The sequence below is a fragment of the Lolium rigidum genome, chromosome 4, assembly GCF_022539505.1.
Source record: "Lolium rigidum isolate FL_2022 chromosome 4, APGP_CSIRO_Lrig_0.1, whole genome shotgun sequence".
NCBI classification, from domain to species: domain Eukaryota; kingdom Viridiplantae; phylum Streptophyta; class Magnoliopsida; order Poales; family Poaceae; genus Lolium; species Lolium rigidum.
In genome coordinates, this window is record NC_061511.1 from 140703182 (window position 1) to 140723025 (window position 19844).

The 19844-nt window shown below is 43.8% G+C and overlaps 2 protein-coding genes across 5 annotated transcripts; both read right to left on the reverse strand.

Annotated features, from left to right (window-relative positions):
• Positions 1 to 353: 353 nt before the first annotated feature.
• Positions 354 to 3002, reverse strand: LOC124705830 (LIM domain-containing protein PLIM2b-like). 4 transcript variants are annotated; one of them, XM_047237521.1, is made up of 7 exons: positions 2975 to 3002; positions 2812 to 2896; positions 1816 to 1973; positions 1639 to 1738; positions 1530 to 1552; positions 1064 to 1153; positions 354 to 847 (listed from the first exon to the last, which is right to left on the reverse strand). In XM_047237521.1, exons 2-7 carry the CDS (start codon positions 2816 to 2818, stop codon positions 578 to 580), a joined length of 648 nt encoding a protein of 215 aa, XP_047093477.1. In that variant the 5' UTR covers positions 2819 to 2896; positions 2975 to 3002; the 3' UTR covers positions 354 to 577. The 4 variants fall into 4 exon arrangements, with proteins under 4 accessions (XP_047093477.1, XP_047093480.1, XP_047093479.1 ...); XM_047237524.1 differs by having other exon boundaries at positions 1816 to 1929; positions 2798 to 2896; positions 2975 to 2984; XM_047237523.1 differs by lacking the exon at positions 2975 to 3002 and having other exon boundaries at positions 2798 to 2896.
• A 92-nt stretch (positions 3003 to 3094) lies between these two features.
• On the reverse strand, positions 3095 to 11389 carry LOC124705829 (folylpolyglutamate synthase-like). The gene is made up of 16 exons (XM_047237520.1): positions 11124 to 11389; positions 10896 to 11023; positions 10748 to 10813; positions 10100 to 10209; positions 9834 to 9894; positions 9576 to 9659; positions 9093 to 9149; positions 8574 to 8634; positions 8434 to 8480; positions 8214 to 8291; positions 7929 to 8093; positions 7498 to 7749; positions 7336 to 7414; positions 6759 to 6914; positions 6555 to 6664; positions 3095 to 3482 (listed from the first exon to the last, which is right to left on the reverse strand). Exons 1-16 carry the CDS (start codon positions 11383 to 11385, stop codon positions 3423 to 3425), a joined length of 1776 nt encoding a protein of 591 aa, XP_047093476.1. The 5' UTR covers positions 11386 to 11389; the 3' UTR covers positions 3095 to 3422.
• Positions 11390 to 19844: the final 8455 nt, after the last annotated feature.

Genomic DNA, 19844 nt, shown 5'->3' on the forward strand with positions numbered 1-19844 from the left:
AGCATGCTTTGCATGTGCACAATCACTAGTTGAAAGACAACGCTTTCCTTTTTGGGAGGATAAAAGACATCGCTGTTATAGTTTCAACATGACGAGTAGGAGTATTCCGATGAGAGGTTAGCATGGTAGCAAGTAGCAACCACGCGCAACCTATCTGATACTACAAGGAACCCATCAGAGTGGAGTGCCAGTTTACATCTCTCGGTACGTGCAACTCTCCTTTTTGTTCTGACCTTCGGAGGTTGTTTCTTTGACACTCATACGTCTCCTGACTGTTACGGGAAAAGGAATAAAAAATCGGCACGTTACGATACTGCAGAAGAGCAGAGGATGGCGAATGTTCAGGACTTGAATTAGGCCAAACACGTGGAAATTCTGCTCTCATACATGAGAAGATGGATACAGAATTCAGGATTGCAATAGCCAAGACGAAAAGACGTGTACCAGAACTGCGTGTCTCGATGAGATGAAAGAAAAAAGATGGACAGCAACAGCAATACACAACAGCAACATCAACGTGGGGACGTACTGGGGAACATAAACGTGTAGGTTCATGTAACTGTTCACGTGTAAGTTCTTAAGAGTGCTCCTGATCCTCTACGGCTTCCAGCGGCTGGTCCTCGGGCGACACCTCTTCCTTGGTGGCCTCCGGTTCTTCGTTGTTCTTGGCCGAGGCGGCAGGCTTGAGCAAGTTGTCGTAGCTGCCCGTCTCCTTGAACAGCTGCCAGAAGTGGTGCTGGCAGTACAGGATCCCGTTGAGGGACGCGTAGGAGGCGGTCGTCAGGAGGCAGCCGCCGTGGGCGCACTTGAAGCAGGTCTTGTGGTAGGGCTCGCCCTCCAAGGTCATCTGCAAATGGATTTTGGAATTATCAGACATGCTTTCTTTCGCATCTGGAATTCAAGGAAAATAATACATACATGTGGGTAATTTCATCAACAACCGGAATGGTACGTACACACATTGCATATGCATTCTATTGGTACTCGAGTTTTGTTAGTCAAAAGTTGAAATATGAACAAGTCAATCAATTGCCCTGATAGTTGGAGAAAGGGAATTGTTTACCTTCTCCAATGGGTACACAGTCTTCTTGCAGGCAGCACACTTGTCCTGAGTTCCACAGAACACAGAAGATAACTTGTTTGGTACCTTAGACTGTAGAAAATTAAACAAAAACGATTTATGAGCTGCAATCTGTGACAAATTCGGGAAGCATGGTGTTGCTTATTGTACTGCATGAAACATTTAAGCAATAGCAAGGATAACCTATCAGGCAACAATATACATTACAGGTACCAGGAAGCCCATTTTTTCATAATCTTTTCACCACAAATATAAGCGTGGCCCACAGAATATCTAGAAAAACCACTCCTCTTCCAAAATATAAGACGTCTTTGGACTTCCATTTTATGCGTTTAAACTGAACTACCAAAACTTCTTATATTTTAGGAAGGCGGGAGTACTTTTATAGAGAAAAGGCTAAAAAACTATGAAGATTAATCGAATAAAATAGATGGCGAGAATGCAGTACCTGCTCATTGTTTGCCTTGGCACCTGAAAAAAAAAACAAGTATACTGTAATGAGATTCCTGTTGCGATTGCAAAAACAACAGAGGAAGAACGATGCAGGACAAACTTACATGTGGGGAATTTTTTGTTGAAGGTGCCTGTTTCCTTGAAAAGCTGCTCAAAATGAGTCTTGCAGTAAAGAACTCCATCCATGGAGGAGTAGTTGCACATCTGTAAGTTCAAATCATAGAGCAATGGGTGTGAGAAACTGATGCGTCTGAGTGCGAACATCGACAAGAGGGCATTACCGAAAGGGTGCCTTTGCAATGGCTACATTTGAAGCAGGACTTGTGGTAGGGAATGCTATCCACGGTAAGGAGGTCAATGAAATGAACGGTCTTGTCACAAGCCTTGCACTTGTCCTGTGTGCCAGAGAATGTCATCTTGATATTCTTGGGGGTAAAGCCTAGCAAAATATGCCACTCAGTTGCTATTAAGAATTGTCTGGCGCAAGCCTTCTAATGCTCTCAAGATCACCTGTCTTCGGCTCTCGATCTGCAACCAAATAGAAGCAGATGAAAGCCAAAGAGGGTGCGATCAAGATGCACTCGAAGGCTTTAAATACAATGCCTGAAACTGGATTTGGGAAAGGCAGAAGGTTCGGGAGACGAAAAAAGGCTAGGCTCCAGCACCAAGCCAGAGGAAAAGGTCAGAGATGTGAATGGATATGCCACGTCATAATGCTAACTTTGGAGATTACTCCTCACATGGTTCTAAAATTTGTGGTTATTCTCCAATACAAAGTGTTCAGCTATATTTAGCTTCCAATGATAACTACTGTAATTACTAACAATAGTCTTATACATCTGCAGAAGTATCACGAAATTAAAAGGCGGTGTTATCTGTCAGTCAAACTTTTCTTGGAGGAAGAAACTGATCAATCTATTCTTAGTGCACCCAAAAGGACCCACATGCATTCTTGATACACTCACAAAACACATGCTCATTTACAACATATATGATGAATGCATATTAAATAACGTGCACTTCAATATACAATGAATAAAAGCAAAGACCTTGTTTGGCCTTGAAGTGTGACCTTGAACACAAGCAGCTTTTCACAAGCAATGGAAGGATGAAACGAGAAGCTTATAAAACAAATTTAAGGCACACGAACAAAATTGGCTCCTGGAACAATCTAAACAAGTTAAACTGCTAGTAACTATAGTAGTCTATGAACAGGAGAAACAGTGTTGAAACAACCACGTAGAATTCACATTATGTACCTACTTTTGATCTATCACCTGGCATGAAATCCCTGTTTCCTCAGATCGACAAGTCCGGCAATCAGGATTACCTTTGATCTAGCTTCAGTCCCAAGAATTAGTTCTGCAAAAGAGTGACATGTCAGTCCTGCTTCAGTGAAAAGTAACATTATGATGATTGATGGATGTGCAGGATAACTACCTGAAAATTTGTCAGTCTATTTCTCTATCTTCCAACAGGGGATGCCAATATGAAGGGTATTCAGAATTGCCACAACACTTTTGAAAAATCAATAGGTTGGATTTTTTTTGTCATTCCAAGTTTGAAAAATGGCAAGGTTCATATCACATCATTTGTTGTTTGTACATTCCAAAATTGGGTGACAACAACTCAACATGTGAACAAAAGTAGGCTACAGTGGCGTACAATTGCCTAAGACAGAAACACAAAATGAAGCAGTACAACATGTTTGCGCTAGTCCATATCTAAGAAGACCCTTCAAGTATCCCATTCAGATGCCAATTATAAATAACAATAGGCTTCAGTGTATGATGCTGTAGTAAGCAGACACTTCAGTCTGAACTATGTATTCCAACTAAATTTACTTCTTGAGCAATCTTAAGACATCACCAACGAGCTGCAGGGAGAATCAGGTCTTGATCAATCTTAAGACATCACCAACAAGATGCAGGGAGCCAGTAACCAAGACCTGATTCAAAGTACAAACAAATGTATAAGTCTTGAGTAGGAAAGCAGTTGCAACTTGCAAAATACTCCCTCCGTCCATAAATAGACGCCAAAGATTTATTCAAAGTTGGATGTATCTATACACTAAATCGTGACTAGATACATTCAAATTTAAACAAACTTTTGGCATCTATTTATGGACAGAGGTAGTAAGAAATATAATAAGCATAAGAAATATCCTTAGTCATGGATTAGCAGACCAGAACAAATATAAAGCAAACCAAAGCATTAAATGGAAGGACATCTATAATATCTATAAAGTTCATCCCCACTAAAATGCATTTAATGTTTGCAAGCTGAAATCTGGTGAAGCCACATCACCCTATTTCATCCATTGGATTGCAATCCTACGTTGCAGACTACACTCTGGTCGCAACACATCTCTCAACACTGCCTTGTCTTTCGTAGCTTTGGCCCACGTCCAGCCCAATCCTCACAAGGCCACTTCTCCCCTTCATTCTCACGGGGTGAACCAGGCAGATCAAGGTGTGACGATCTGCTAAAAAAAATGTGACGGACCAACCGAGCACTGTTCCTCTTCTCCATCACATCAACAGACACCGAACGGATCTCGCCCCACCGCCTCCCACTCCCTCTTCACCATTAATCTCGTGATGCACCCTTCTCTTCCTCTCCCCCGCGATCTCCGCGAGAAACGGAAACTGATGGCGGCAGACGTGAATTCGCGAAGATTTCCCCTATTTAAGCTCTCACCTCCTCCTCCACCATCTTCCTCAAGTACAGGTGAGGTATTGACACTGGTGAGGCACTCCTATGTTTCCTCTGTTGGCACTAGCACATCAGATGATTAACGGAGCGTCTTGAACAACGAAGCAATTGTTCTCGGACTCTCGATCCTTCGTCGCTCTGACAGCTCCATTTGGACACAGACTACTCCTTTTGGTAATGTCTTACATTCATGTGCTTAACTTTTATGTTTCATCATATCAGTTCTTTTATGTTTTATCAGCATTAGTGCATCAGTACCATGTGCGATTTAGGATGGTTAGAGTCTAAATTAGAGCTACAGAAATAAGGACATCTTGCTCCTTTCCGTCATGTTAGATAAGGATATTGGAGAAACATGTTTTCTAAATCAAATTTATTTATATCCTTTCTTTATCAGTTTTATTTCTAATTTTCGATTTTTGTTTGCTTTACCCAACTTCCTACAGATACATGATTTAATAATAGTTCACTTTTTAATTCCTCAGCTGCTGAATCACTTGGACACAGAAACAGCCGGTGTTGGTCATTCCCTGCTGTATATGACCATATTCACGGAGTCCTGCTGGTACATATTCTTTCCATACGTTGGTGCCTTTGCTTTTTTAAAACTTTATCCAAACAATCAAGTGTTAGTTATACCTAGAGAACATGGTTTCTTCATCCATCTTTTCATCCAAAGTCAACGGTGTATGCATCTCATGGCTAGGAAAATTAATAATCATTAAAATATGTTATGTTCCTGTGCTGGCTTGCAATTTTTTTAAAGAAGGATATCACGCTCTCAGATCACTTCTTTGGTCATATTTTACAGTACAATACCATATGTTTGCAGTACTCAAGTGTTCTCTTATTCTTCCCTCTCATTGTTATTCTAAAAAATTCCATGAGATCGTACAGGCATGCACCATGTTAGTACCTAAAGTAACAACTTGAATGTTTACTACTTTAGTGCTATTGTTAGTCTCTACACATTCATTACACAAATAATAGTTATTAAAACACTTTCATATAGATATTTTTTTTCCTCAATGCACAATACCTATATAAACCACCCCAAACATTGTACCCCTACAAAGTCATCATCATTGTTTGCAGACTTCTTTCTATTGGAAATACAGGGAGAATCTACAGGAAGTCAGCAATATGGGTACTACATCAATTTTTATTTGATTTTTCAGCTTCACAGGCTTACCTTATTTAACACTACATGACCATTTTCTGCAGGATTCAAGCTGATGCACCCAAAAATTACTCTGCCACCCTCATCAGCTCATTCAGCCAGAGAAACTCACAACAGGTATATGGAAGCTATTTCAGAGATGAAGAATAATGCAGAACTGTCCATGTGTATCACTTTGAAAAGCAGGGTTCCATGCAAATACAACACCACAAAGCTTCCCGAGGAACACCCATTCAAGGTTGCCAAAAACATATTCGAGTACAAGAAGAAAGGAACCCAGTATGTCCATATTGTCCTCGACGAAAAAGGCACTCACCCTAAAACCTCTAAATAAACTTGTCATGTATTATGCTACTTATATTCAATGCATATTTTGTAACGATATAATTATCAAATATAATTAACATTAACTATTTCCTTTTTATGTTCTCATATTATATCATTCGTTTTTCTTCCTTCATTTTATTCTGTTTTCAAAAGTGACCCTTTTAAACCAAATATCATCCAAATATATTTCAATTAATTCCCGCAGCAACGCGCGGGGTATCAACTAGTATCATGGAATAGCAGAGCCGGAGGAAATAAGCAAACAAATGAATATGAATTGAAAAGGTGGAAGAATTATACTCACTCCTTCAAAATCTGTAAGGCACACACGTATTTATAGGTCCTTAATTTGACCAACAAAAAAAGATTTATATGCCACACAAAATGTACCTAGAAACTTCTTTAGAATAAGAACCCAGTGATATACGTTGTGGCATATCACACATATTTCATTGGTCAAATTGAGGATCTAAAAATACAAGGGGGCTATAAATTTGGAAGGAAGGAGTATATGCCAAAAAAGACTGATGACTATGTACATGCACAAATGATGTAAAAGGTACTCCTTCTGTTCCATATTAGGTGTCGTTGATTTAGTACAAATTTGCACTAGATCAGCGACATCTAATACGGAACGGAGAGAGTATGTAATAATTATGGATTCTACAATGCCCACAGGAGGGTAGCAAGTTATGGATGGCAGGATGGGTGAAATATTCAAAGTCACATGATATGATGTAGTAATGGTACGAAGCATTTCAGAGAACATTACTGAAAACAAATATCTAAAGTTTTCACCTGGCATGAAGTAGATTGGTTTTCTCGAGAAGTTTTCCTTAGCCATTTAATTGCCGATGGAAGGGATTCAAAAACTAAACTAGTCCCGCTTGAACTTGGGCCATTTAGACCTGCATCGTTCCCATTCGAGTGCATCAATCATCCCCAATTCAATGGTCGACTGACAGTATAACTCAGAACTAAGTGTGATGAATTCTAGAATACCTTTCTCTCCATGAAGTAGGTTTTCCCAAACCGTTTGGAGCGACAATTGCCATGACAAATCAATCTGCTCTCGCCCTGAAGGTGGTGATGCATGGGAACCAAGCTTGGTGTACTGCGATTCGTTTGGCACAAATAAGGCCTGATCAAAGTGAAGACCTGTGCAGAATAACTGATCATTACAGAAGACCAATGAAAGGGTCTACAATACAGATAGTCAAATGTATTCTTAATTTTGAACTTTAAAAAATGCAAGCGACTTTACAGAGTCCTCAACTGGATGCTGGTTCATTCAACCATTCAAGGCATTAACGAAATACATAACACGAAAATGAACAACTTTATCTTTGAGATGAAATGCAGGCACTCTGCCCATTTAATTAATTCCAAGAAAACAAATGCAAGGCTGTTTACAAAAGCCGTAGCTAAAACAATTGTTCTAGTGGAAGCGGAAATCGAAGAGAACAATTGTTCTAGGAGAAATTTGTTTCCTCCAAACATGATGAGTAACTACAAAACGAAATCATTACATTGCTCAAGATCATTATCAACACATCAACAGAGAATTCGACTGGCATACCTTTTTGAGCGCATGTATCTAGAAGACGTGGAAGCAATCTCTGAGGATCTCTTACAGACATGCAATTGAACAGGAGAAACTAGAAGGACCAAGAGAATGTGAATAAGAGATAGAGTCAATTTAGTTTAATCAGAAAGGTTACCACTGCAAGGGATAACATACCTTCTTAGATTTGCTGCTACTGCGAGGCTGCTCCAAAGGACCTGGTTGTGTTATATCCTTTTCTGTAACATGGGTAAACCACTTTGCGCATATTTCCATACTTTCTGGGCTATGTGCCCCATCCAAATAGAAAACTAGGGGACAACTTGTATCCTTACATTCTGAGTTCACTTGTGGATCCGGGACAATCTGTGCTCTGCCGTGCAAACAAGCAATTGATAGCCCTTTGATGAACTGATCTGGCAAGGTACCCTGCACTCATAGTAAAATTATAATTGATCCTAACTTTCCTTTTGTGGAAATAGATAGTACTCCTTCCAACCCAAATTAATTGATGCAGCTCAAGAGTAAACTTGTCCTGGACATAGTATATGGCTGTGCCAATTAATTTGGGCCAGAGGGAGTAGTAAAAGACAGTTTGGAGTACTTACATGATCTTTGACATGTATTCTGTCCAAATGTCCTTGCTTCTCAAGCCAGGTATTAGCCAGTGCAACTGCAAGGCCTGCATTCATGTATTGGTGCTCACCATGCAGTCCAAGAGGTTGATCTTCTAATTGTCGTGGGTCCAAAGGTGGGACTACTCGGATAGAAACCTTTAATAGATTAAGTTTCATAAATTAAAAACTGGACCAATTTCTAGTCAAGTTCATTAAAACTAGAGTGCGCGAGGCAGGGTGGCGACCAAAAAAAAAGTAGCACAGAGTATAACATACACCCAATTCAGAAGCTCTCTGCTTCAGTACAGACATTGCCTCTGCTGGTTGTGGAACTGTATAGGCTGGAATTCCTTTCTGTGTTGACGAAAAAAGCCAGGCGGGAACAAAACGACAGTCAAATTTAGTTACAGCTGTTGTCAGCTGAATGATATAGGAGCAAAGCAAACATGATACGCTTTTTTAACAACTATTTTGAAGGAAAAGGTCGAAAAGAAACCTTCAATATTCCAGCCTTCTCCCTAGCAATTTCTCCAAGTGTATTTCCTGCGCATGGACCACACAACAAGCATTGGCAGCATGCATGACACAAGTTTACATGGGTGCAAAGGTACATCTTCTTTCAGTTTCATGACTAACCAAGAATTTCCATGTGATCATATCCAAGGGAAGATATCCCACAAACTACAGGGGCTTTCACCTGCAATTTTTTCAATTTTCACATGTTATGCTCCTAAGTCTTTTAAAGTCAAGATGCTGGCGATGAACTCGGTGGGCTAAAGTTGAAAGAGACATAAGTTCAGAATGGACCCCAAACAGATTCTAAATAGCTTAGAGATTTAGTAGGTAGATAGATGAACGAACTATGGTACAGGCACTCTACCATAGTTTGCACCTGTGATCTCAGCCCAGCCTTTATGCCACTAAAGTATAAACACAGATACTTAGTATTCAAATCAGAATGTCAAGATGGCATTGTTGTGTTAAAAAAAATGATGACATTGCGTAAAAAGAAGGGTCAAGATGACATATTTATGTCAAAAGGACAACTTGTGCTGGTGCATGAGCTTACTTTTTGATTGGCAATTATGTCATACAAACACTTCCATATAAATCTGCATTTTTTGAATACAAAATGGTAATAGAAATGTCACACACCACATTCGTTGCATCATATTTCCCTCCCAAACCCACTTCGAGCACAGCTACATCCACCTGCTTAAACACACAAAATGAGTAGGTTATATAAAAGCATCACATATGCAGCCCTGATAATTGAGAAGTACACACATGCTCATCTACCTAAACAATAACGATGCTTCTAAATAAACTTACCCACCCTTTCATAGTTCAAATTACTATGCATATCACATATCTGCTAGTAGCATAGGCTGCAGATAATTCGAGTGAAGCTGATAAAAAAATTTGCTATGGAGGTGGGCAGTGGCAGCCTGTTAGATTCAATGAAGCTAAGCGACTTTTCTTTCATAAACGTACAGATTAATCTGATATAGAATGAGTGCACGTCCACAGTATCTACTTTTTAGATGTGTGAAAGTCTTCAAAATCAACACACAAGGAAAAAAAAAACGACACAAGAGTGAAAGGTTATCGATAGTAAAGTATTCACAGAGTATTAACCTGCTCATCAGAAAAAATCTTGAATGCTAACAGTGCAAGGAACCTAAAGTATGCTGGCATTGGAATATCATCACCAGTCTTGACCTGGAAGGTAAACAAAATTCACCACATCAATGGGTGTTTTAGGGAAATCACTAAGTATACACTACTACGTACATAGAAGGAAATGATGCAGATTCCAGAAGTGTTTATTTCAGTCTCACTTCAAAGTGATGCAGCTGCAATGCCACCATATGAAACAAAACAGGTGACATTTACCTTCAATTTGTTCCAACACCACCAGAAATACCTAATAAACTTTTCTTCTGAAATGTCCAGCCTATAACCTCACCAGAAAGAAAATACAATAGGTAAGCACAATGATGCATAGTGATAGGACGAATTAAATAAGTTCAATCAACTGAACAGCAGAAATCTCCTCAAGTATAAAATAGGGTAAGATACCATTATGAGAAGCAAATAAATAGTTTCATTCAAAAATAAATAAATAAACAAATGCAGCAGCATAGCAAATAGAAAAGTACCCATCAAGCCGAAACCGCTCACGGACATCAATCAAGTGCGGAGAGGTGAACAGTCCAGTGCGGAAACCACATGACCGAAGGATTGACTCGGCAAATGTGCATGTCGAACCCTAACAGATAGAAGAATAAAAAGGTACATAGCTGTCAACACCTTTGCAAGAATATCACAAAGGATTGACTCAGAAAATGTGGACGAGAACAATCAGAAAGTGTTGTTCTGTTTACATTGGTCAGATATCGCTAAGTCATAAACTATTATCAGAAACAACTAAAAAACACGACACACGTTCCCAAAACTACAAGCACTAAACTTCAATAATAAATCAAGGCCCCAGGCAAAGGCTACGTCACCGAGTATGGAAATTTCTAAAGTAAACCGCTCGAAATCAGCTCACATCACTCCCCCGAAGGCCCGAACACACATATAAAGAGCAAAAGCAGGCAGTCCAACGTTTCATGTGGAAATAAAGTCGAAATGCACACAACGGCTAAATTTGGTCCATCCTATGTTAAGCTTATTGCTGAACTTGGTGACCAATAAACATGTTACTGAAACCGCACGCCTAACCCATCCAAATAAGTTCAGATCGGTGTAATGTAGCACAGCCATCCCTGAGAGGATGAGACAGCGCCCAGCTGCACACTCACCTTCCCTTTGGTCCCCGCAACGTGAACCACCTTCAGCCGCGCGATCGGTTCCTCCAGCTCTAGTATCTGGCGGAACAACCAAACCCGAATCAGGAACAACTAAGCAAGCCACGGACTAATCGAAGAGGCAACGTCGCAGAAACACCACCTGCAGGTACTTGGCCATGAGCTCCCACTGGTTGCCGCGGTTGCCCGTGTCCGCGCGCACCTTCTGCGTGATGAGCGACGAGAGGCACCGAAGCACCTCCTCGTACTCCGCCGACCCCGTCGCCACACCTGCGCCCACCCACCACGCACCGCCGCATCATTCGCCACACCCAAACGCTGCTGCAGAGAGAAGCCCCCGGTTTCGGTTCGGTTCGGTTCGCGAGCTTACCTGCGTGTGCGGCGCCGGCCATGGCGCGGGGGAGGAGGAGCGGGAGGGGGCGGACGGGGCTGGGGGCGAGCGGGTGGGGAGGCGGGGAGTGGAGGGAGAGGAGGCGGCGGAGGTGGGCGAGGCGAGGGGGCGGCATGGCGAGGGAGGAGGAGCAGGAGGCGCGTACTGGTAGTTTGGTGGCGGTGCTGGTGGTGGTGGTGGTCGGAGAGGCGGAGCGCTCCGGTGGTGCGGGTCGTGGGCTCGCGCCGCCGCTCGCGCGCATCGCTCGCTCACCAATCGTGTGATGCGGAGCGCTCACCTTGTTTTATCGTTGCTTTGCGCTTGGGTTCGGCTTCTAGCCGTATGCGGGAGAGCCGGGCCTCATATCTCTGTGTTTTATTGGGCTTTACGGGTTACGAGGCAGCTTGGCCCGTTTGCAGTTTGGAGCGTTTTGCCGCGCGTTATGACGGCAGCTTGGCCCGTTACTGTTGTTCAAGCGGCAAACCGTATGTTCAAAAACAAGTTGATCATTTTTTTTCTTTGAAAATCCTTTAGTTCAACTGGTTGAACCATAGGCTGGTCTTGGTCTTCTCCATCGCACCTCTCTTCCCATAGTAGTCTCCTCTTTCAACGCCTTAAAACCGCGTGGATTCTCTCGCCCCTCTAGCTGATGTTGCCCTTTGGGCCAGCTCCTCCCACCCCACCCCCACCCTTGGAATTCCTCCGCTCACCGCTCCCTCTTCTCTATGCGTAGCTCCCCGCAATCCTTTGCTCTAGCATCATCGGTTCGTGCTCTTGCAGGCTAGTGGTATCTTGTCCCCAGCAAGCTCGATTCTATTCAGGAGTAGAAGGGGGCAAGGTGTACTCCTGAGAAGTTGCGAAATCCAAGAAAAACTGAAGGGTTCCCCTCTGTATTGCGTTAGGGCGAGGGTACACGTGGAGCGGGCTTGGTATTTGCTTTGGTTGCAAACCACAATACCAAGCACATCTAAATGGTGGAATTTGGGCCTGCAAACACGAAACGGCAAATTGCAAGCTTGATATCATGCACCCAAATGCAGTGTATAGGTTTTTCTCATGTTGTCTTTCCTCGTAGTTCTAGGAGAATCAATAGGTTGGCTCATACTATCTCATGTTGTCCTTTGTATGTTGATGTCTCGTTTGTCATCTATCCTTCAAATCTTTTAGGATTCACGCTTATTTTTACAATAAGCCCCTTAATCTATGTGCAATCCATATCGTGAGGTCCTTCCAAATTTGCATAACACAAGTACACAAACCTACCTCTCATCTCTTGATTGCCAACGTATGTGCCTACATACCATAGTTAGGCTATTTCGACATTTTCAAAAGGTAACAAAGGCTATAGCTGGCTACTTTATTTAGGGTTTTTAAAAAAATAAAAAATCAGTCATATCTTGCCAAAAAAAGGAATACTATGATTCAAACATGATTCAAGCTACAACTTATACAACTATTCAACGCAACATGAAATAAAAATAAGAAGAAACTTCATAAAACATGAAGTACAACGGCTAAATTTGAGGCTAACTAGGGGTTAACTAAGGCTATAGCTTAGCTAGGCTATTTATAACTGACATAACCGTAGCAGGAGGTCTCCTAAAAGGCTATAATCAAGACATAGTGTGAGTGGTGGTTTTGGCTCATGGGAACATATACACCTTTTATTTTGAAATGCATCTTAGACATATTTTAAATATCGAAAAAGTTACAACAAAAAATTTGCACGTACATCTTCACGTGCTACACGCACACAAAATCGCAAAAGCTTTATGTTTAGCAGCAAAAATTATCTTTTTTTATATACACTACAAGGAAAAGGCCTACCGCCGGCGAACCTAAAAGGCCCATTGCCGGCGCACCACGAGCCCGCCGGTGCGAACGGACCGGTGATAACTGGCCACTGCCGGCGCACCAGGCAAGTGCGCCGGCGATAGGACGGATACCGCCGGCGCGCCATCGACGCTTCGCCGGCAAAGGACAAGTTCCACCGGCGCACCAGCAGCCGCGCGCGGCAGTAGTGCTTCCAAGCATCGGCGCATGCCACGTGCGCCGGCAGTAGGTCATTTAGGTGCGCCGGCAATAAATTCAAAAATTCTTTTTCAGCTTTTTCCAAGCATATTAGAATACATATTTGACAAGCAGTATATATTTACAATACAGTTCATATTTGTACAAGCAAGCACATGCAATATGAGAAGCACATAGAGAGTCAAGTATCATTTCGGTATCAATACACAAATACACAAGTCTCGTTCCGGAATGTTGATTCATACAACACATGTGCATATGCAACACCGAACGACGAAGTTTCACAAAGTTAGAAGTCTCGGTACATAGTCGTCACAAGTATCGTCATACACCTCACAATGTAGGTCCTAACCTAAACTACAATCACATAGAACATGACCAACATGGTCATGATGACCATCATCACGAAGGCCATGGTCTTCATCCGGTTCTTCCTCATGTCCCTCATCTCTCCCGCTACATAACGGGCGTATCTTCCTTCCGCCTCCACCCTAGTGGGGTATCCCTTGTAGCTGTTGCCGCTGAAACGGTGCACCTGTCTCCGACGAGTCCTCCCGACCGTCGTAGACTCCGAGAACCCTCCCTTGTACACGACATATGTCGTCAGCATCTCCATTCACAAGACAAGTAAAACGTTAGTACCAATGCAATGAACAAGTGCCAACTCAAATAAGTGACAAGTAGTACGAACTAAATAGCATGTGCCTCATACTTTGTTGGTCGAAATAAATAATAACATACAGGGATGAGGTCAGCGAGGCTAGGTAGGATGCACAATAGATTGATATTTGTGGCCATCACACCAAGCCTCACCGGCCCCACCCCGGAGTGTACAAGTGACCGAACATTTTAATCATCGGCCAATGCAATTAAGAAGTGCGAACTCAAATAAAAGACAAGTAGTACGAATTAAATAGCGTGCCTCATACTTTGTCGGTCGAAACAAATATTAACATCCGGGGATGGAGTCGGTGAGGCTAGGTAGGATGCACAAGAGATTGATACTTGTGGCCGTCGCACCAAGGCTCACCGGCTCCACCCCCGAGTGTACGAGTGACCGAACATTCTAATCATCGCGAACTCCAAATACGAGGCAAGTAGTGGTCGAGTAAATGCAAATAATTATTAAGCTATCTACGCCATAATCTTGAAATATATAGCAAAGTAAATGAAACTATAGACACATGTTCACATGCACATTCATACAACTAAATAAAAGCAACAAGTCGATTCTATTGGAATATATAGCAATTATTACAATACGGAAGTTCAAGGACATATCGTTCAAGCTTTAGCAAGTGTTCCCGTCGTAGGATCAGGTTGTACGCCTAGGGGGAATGGACGGCAGCCCTCAAACGAGTTGAACGGCCTCTCATCACGCGACATCTCCAAGCGGAGTTCTATCTCGTCATTAGGTGGTAGACCGTAGCCGTAGAAGAACTCGCCAGACCTACCGTTGACATCCTGCAGGATTACCGTGCAAATGAACCGCCGGATGCGACCCCAGCTCTTTCTAATCTCTCTATCGTGGACATCCGCCATGTTTGCAAACCTGTTTCCGAGATTCTCCGGCAGCAACATGTCATCTGCGTACTTTATGTACTCCCGCATCTCGAAGGATGGCGTATTACGCGTCCATCCCATTGTCTTGCGTCGATCGCCCGAGGCAGGGAAGTTGGTTGTGTGGGTTAAGACCAAGCCTCCTCGGGATTTCCTCTCTACCTTGAGGGGGCTCGCCTTGTTGGCGAAGCTGGTGAGAGCATCATTGAGAAGGGCCCCGATGTGGGTGTAGTCTTTCTTGTGGTCCCTACCCGAGTCGAGATAGATCGCATGCGAGTGTTGCGGGTGCACGACGATGAGGGTGCGTAACTTGTCTCTGCAGAAAATACATGGATTAACCTTTGGAAATGCAAATGGAGATATAGGATAGAATGGTGATGGGGGACTAGCGAGTGATTACTTACTCGGGGAAGTAAGGGATGAGAATGGCGCCCTTTTTAATGTTCGTCAGCATGAAATCCTCGACCTGCCGGGTGGCAATCGCGCGATCCCCGCCGTTGCGGATGATGCTCTCCCGCATATAGAAGGGGTCCATTATCGCGATGGTCGGCGTCCCCTCCTTAACAATCTGGGAAGACAAGCTAAGAGCAACTAGGCGAACCACACTAAAGTGGAGCGCTTGCATGCGATAGATGCTGAAGATGTCGTTGAACCGGATGAAGCACAAGTCCGCGGGGTACTTCTCGACGAAGTTCATGCCGCTGGCACCTTCGCCACGAAGAGAGGGTAAGCAGGATCTTTTGATTTGAGAAGAATGTTCTCCACATGCCCGATGCTCTCATGCAAGCTCCTCATATCCGGGGTGAGTTTCTTCAGGACATGCTTCGGCAGCATCGGTTCACCCCAGTGATGCAGAGGTCGCCAATTGTTTGGCAACTTTTCAAGGACTGGGACCTTGTCCTTGGATTTGGCCGCCGCCTTGTCTTGGGCGTCCTTCTTATTTGCCCTCTTCCTCTTCTTGGGTTGTAGTGCTGGACCATCCATCGCCGTAGTGGCCGTAGCACGGAGTGTGTTTGGGCTCAGCATATTTTTGACAGCGGCGGTGGCGACCTCCTCAGGATTTTCCTCCTCAGCCGTTTCTTGAGAATCGAACAGCTTCTTGGAGCACACATATTTCGAGGCCGGCGCATCTTCATGGACAACTTGTGAAGACGTAGGAATATCCCATTGGAAGTTCTCACTTCGTATTCCTCGGCCTCCGGCGCAGCTCGGCCGTTGTGGTGGGGCGCCGACCTCCGGCGCAGCTCGGCCGTTCGTGCGGGGCGATGACCACCGGCGCCGCCGGTCGGCCGTGGAGGGACGCCGACATGTGGCGCCGCAAGGTGCTTGTCTTTGCTTGCCGTCGACCCCGAGTAGGTGTTGATCCGAATTAGGGTCTTCGGCCATAGCAAGTACCCAACCCTTCGATGAGGCCGTATTCAACGGGCTATCGTCATCGGCACCATGCGGTTGATTAGGAGGAAACAAATCCTCATAGCCCGATAACGCCCGATCCACTTCAACCCGGTAAACGTCATCCGCCATATCTCGTGTGTGCCACTTCTTATCCAGGGGCCGAAGGATGGACCCCTCGCGACGTCTTTGAGTTCGTCGTTTACTCTCATCGGAAGGTGCATGGCGTTGAGTTAGCGCCTGCGAGAACATGTGTATGGCGTTAGAGAGAGGGCAAGGATGATGAAACTAATATATTAACTTGATGTACACATTAGTTAATTACCGTGAGGGCGTTGAGCTCGGCTAATGTCGACGGGCCGGCACATGCGGCGGCGGGCGTGCAAGTGACGGAGGGGCTGCTACCCGGCATGGACGGTGAATCCCTAGCACCAGCCGACATTGCCGGCGGCCGGAGGAGTCTCCATTATAACATTGTCATTGCCGGCGGACGGCGGCGCCATCGAGTTGCTGCCGTCGAAGCTAACCACTTGCATTTTCGGGGGGGGGCTTGTTTGCCACCCTCATACCACGCGTGTAGAGCGTCGAAATCTGCTTGGACCGAAGCGGCGACTTCAGCTTTGACTTCAGGTACGAGCGTAGCTTTGAGTTGCGGTACCGGCTTGCGGTACCAAACCAGCTTGGACTTGGGCTAGGATTGAGTCCCTCATTTCCTCCGCCTCCCGCTGCTTCCTCTCACCGCGCGCATTTTTATCGGCCACAGTACGACAAGCCGTAGTGACCATGCTTGTAGCCTGTACCGGCGCCAGCCACACGGCCTCTATGCGGCCTTCTCGTAGGTGAATGCTCATTGACGATGTTTAGCGCCCGTACGAGAGGCTTGTCCCATGCTACCCTGCCCGTCGACGCCTGGGACGAGGAGCCTTCGTCACCTTGAGAAAGTCTTTGTGTTTCTTCTTCCTCGCGGAAGAAACGCGAACCATTTAGAAATGTTGCTACTATTATATGAACGATACTTGATCTAATTAAACCGGTAAATTGCTTACCAGTTTTTTCTCCAACGACAGGACCTTCTTGTCGTTCGTGAACCAAATTATGTCGGTTACGACCTTCGGGTCCGTGACAAGTTCCCCGGTTAGTTTCTTCTTATGGTACCGGGACCTGATGAATCTTCTTTCAAGCGGGTCCTTGTACTTGAGCCAGGGGTTCTCAATGCCGGCATTTACATACGCCTCGTCCTCCTTCGCCCAATAGGGCTCCTTTCCCTCGTACCCACGGCTCCCAAGGTTGTGGTTGCCGATGTTAAGCTCCCGCATTTCCTTCCCCCACAACTTGCGATTCTTGGTTGCTTGTAGCTCTTCATTGGCCACAAAAGCATCAAAGTCCGCCTGGGTGACATGCGGAAAGGCGGAGTGGACCTCTTCGAAACCTTTGCCCTCAGCAATCAGCTTCCGCACCATGTACTTATAGTTGCTGAGGTGTTTGGTGAACTTCAGGAGGGCTTGTGAGTTCACAATGTTGTTGGTTTGATGACTGGAGGCGTAGTCGCCTAGGAACTTGTATCGTGCGTGCAACCTCGCAATGAGCTGGGCTCGCAAAGGCGCTTTGTTCTCAGCTCGGAGGTCCGTCTCGTTGAGATTGACGACCTCTCGGAGGATACATGCCAGTTGGTTGTCGTACCCCTTGGCAACATCCTTAGGCTCCACCGGCAAACCACTGGCGGGGTCCACCTCTTTGATTGTGTCTCTGCCGGTGGCGACCGTGTTTTGGCGCCTTGCCTTCCGCGGCCTCTTGGAACCACTTGTCCCGGTGCCACTACTCCCGGCGGCGCCGCTAGGATCGTCGCCGCTTGTCTCGCCGCCACCCCCGGCGGCGCCGGTTGCCTCGTCGCCGCTTGGCGCGTAGGTACTACCCCCGGCGGCGTCGCTTGCCTCGTTGCCGCTTGGCTCGTCGGCACTACCCCCAGCCGTCATCCTCCATCTCATGGTCCTCGTCGCCGCCAACACCAGCGGCCTCGGCATCCTCCTCCGTCCTAAAGAAGTGCCTATTGTAGTGCTCCTCTAATTCTTCTTGAGACGCCATGGTGGCTTGCACTAATAGAAGATGAAAAAGAGTTAGAATTCACGGAAAAATTCGGCATGACCTTTGCTAAAAATTGGTCATGCCGAGTGCTAGAATTGTCGAACGGAAATGAATCGACATTCCGCACTCAATAGCAACTCAATCCCTGCAAACATATATATACAATTCAACCATATATAGCATTTCCAACATCACATCTACATCCACTTGTCCTGATGCTTACACCATAACCATCAAGATCTCAACCATCACCATATATATAACAACTTCATTTCACCGGTATCATTTTACAAATATAACCAGAGAACTCCACCTAATGAACTAAATACCACCAAGTAGCATTTTACAAATATAACCAGAGACAAGAACTTTTCATTTTCATTTGCAACAACTTAGCATTAAAACAGCAAAAAAATGACATGATCTAAACCAACAGTAGTACCAACAGTAGTAGTACCAACAGCAGTAGTATTTGTTTATGACAGCCATGAATTTATATATATATGGTAGTAGCATACCACCATATCTCAAATTCTCAAATTCTCAAATTGGTTTACTGACAGCCCTCCCTCCAAGCACCAACAGCAATAGACGATATCATTTTATACTAGCAATAGAACAAATTTATTTTCTTTTATTGTTTACCTAAACATTACCGCTTAATTACAACGTAAATACAACCTTGGTCCTAAATCCTAAACCGAGAACTAGCATCAACCATGCATAGCACCAATTTAAATCCTAAATCATAGGTACCTTATCATTTTCATTTTGTTTTAAATGAACCAGATAAGGAACATAGCACCAATTTTCATTTTCTTTTAAATGAACCAGAGAAGCTCATGTGTCATTTCTCATTTGTGGATTATCGTAAAGCTCCAATTATAAATCAACTAAATGAACCTAGCTAGCTACTCGTCCATTTGCAACAAGCACATCATATATTTGCAAAAACACATCATACATTTGCTAAAAAAATCAACCTGATTTCCTGATACATCTAGGAGTTTTCTCCAACCTAAGTGCCTAACTGTCATCATTGAAAAATCATATTCTAATGTAGGGTCTAAATATTGCTACTTCATTTGCATTTCATCTAAACCAACTTGATTGCTATATCATTTAAACCTACTGCATCATTTTATTTCTAGTTGAAAAATTACAGAGGTTCATTTAGCTACTGCATCATTTTATTTAAACCTAATGCATCATTTTATTTATATGAATAAAATGATTAATTGTTATCAGGTTAAAATTGGTTTAGTTTCAAACCATTTCAAAACCATTTGGCAGTGAGCATGAGCATGAGCAGTAGCATTTCAAAACCATTTCAAAATCTTTATTTGCAACCAGTGAGCATCAACATGAGCATTCATTTCATTTCCATTTCCATTTTAAATAGTGAAGTAGCAATAGTGAACTAAACCAGAGAACTATTTTAAATGAACCAAGTAGCATTTCCATTTCATTTCCACTATAATAAAAAACCCCAACTCAATTTCTTTTTTCAACAGCACTTGTTCTTTTTATGAATAACAACACTTGTTCTTTTTATGAATAACCCCAATTCAGTAGCACTTGTTCTTTTTTCAACAGCACTTGTTCCATTTTCTTATTCAACAATTTTTCAATTGGAAGTAGTTCATTTGAATGTAT

Coding starts and splice junctions, on each gene's coding strand:
- LOC124705830 (XM_047237521.1), bottom strand. Junction 1,553..1,638: donor CAACAAAAAATTCCCCACAT/GTAAGTTTGTCC, acceptor TTTTTTTTTCAG/GTGCCAAGGCAAACAATGAG. Junction 848..1,063: donor CTGTGTACCCATTGGAGAAG/GTAAACAATTCC, acceptor ATCCATTTGCAG/ATGACCTTGGAGGGCGAGCC.
- LOC124705829 (XM_047237520.1), bottom strand. CDS start 11,385: ATGCGCGCGAGCGGCGGCGCGAGCCCACGACCCGCACCACCGGAGCGC. Junction 11,024..11,123: donor GGCCGGCGCCGCACACGCAG/GTAAGCTCGCGA, acceptor GGGTGGGCGCAG/GTGTGGCGACGGGGTCGGCG. Junction 3,483..6,554: donor ACCAATCTACTTCATGCCAG/GTGAAAACTTTA, acceptor ACTTTGAATCAG/GTCTTGGTTACTGGCTCCCT.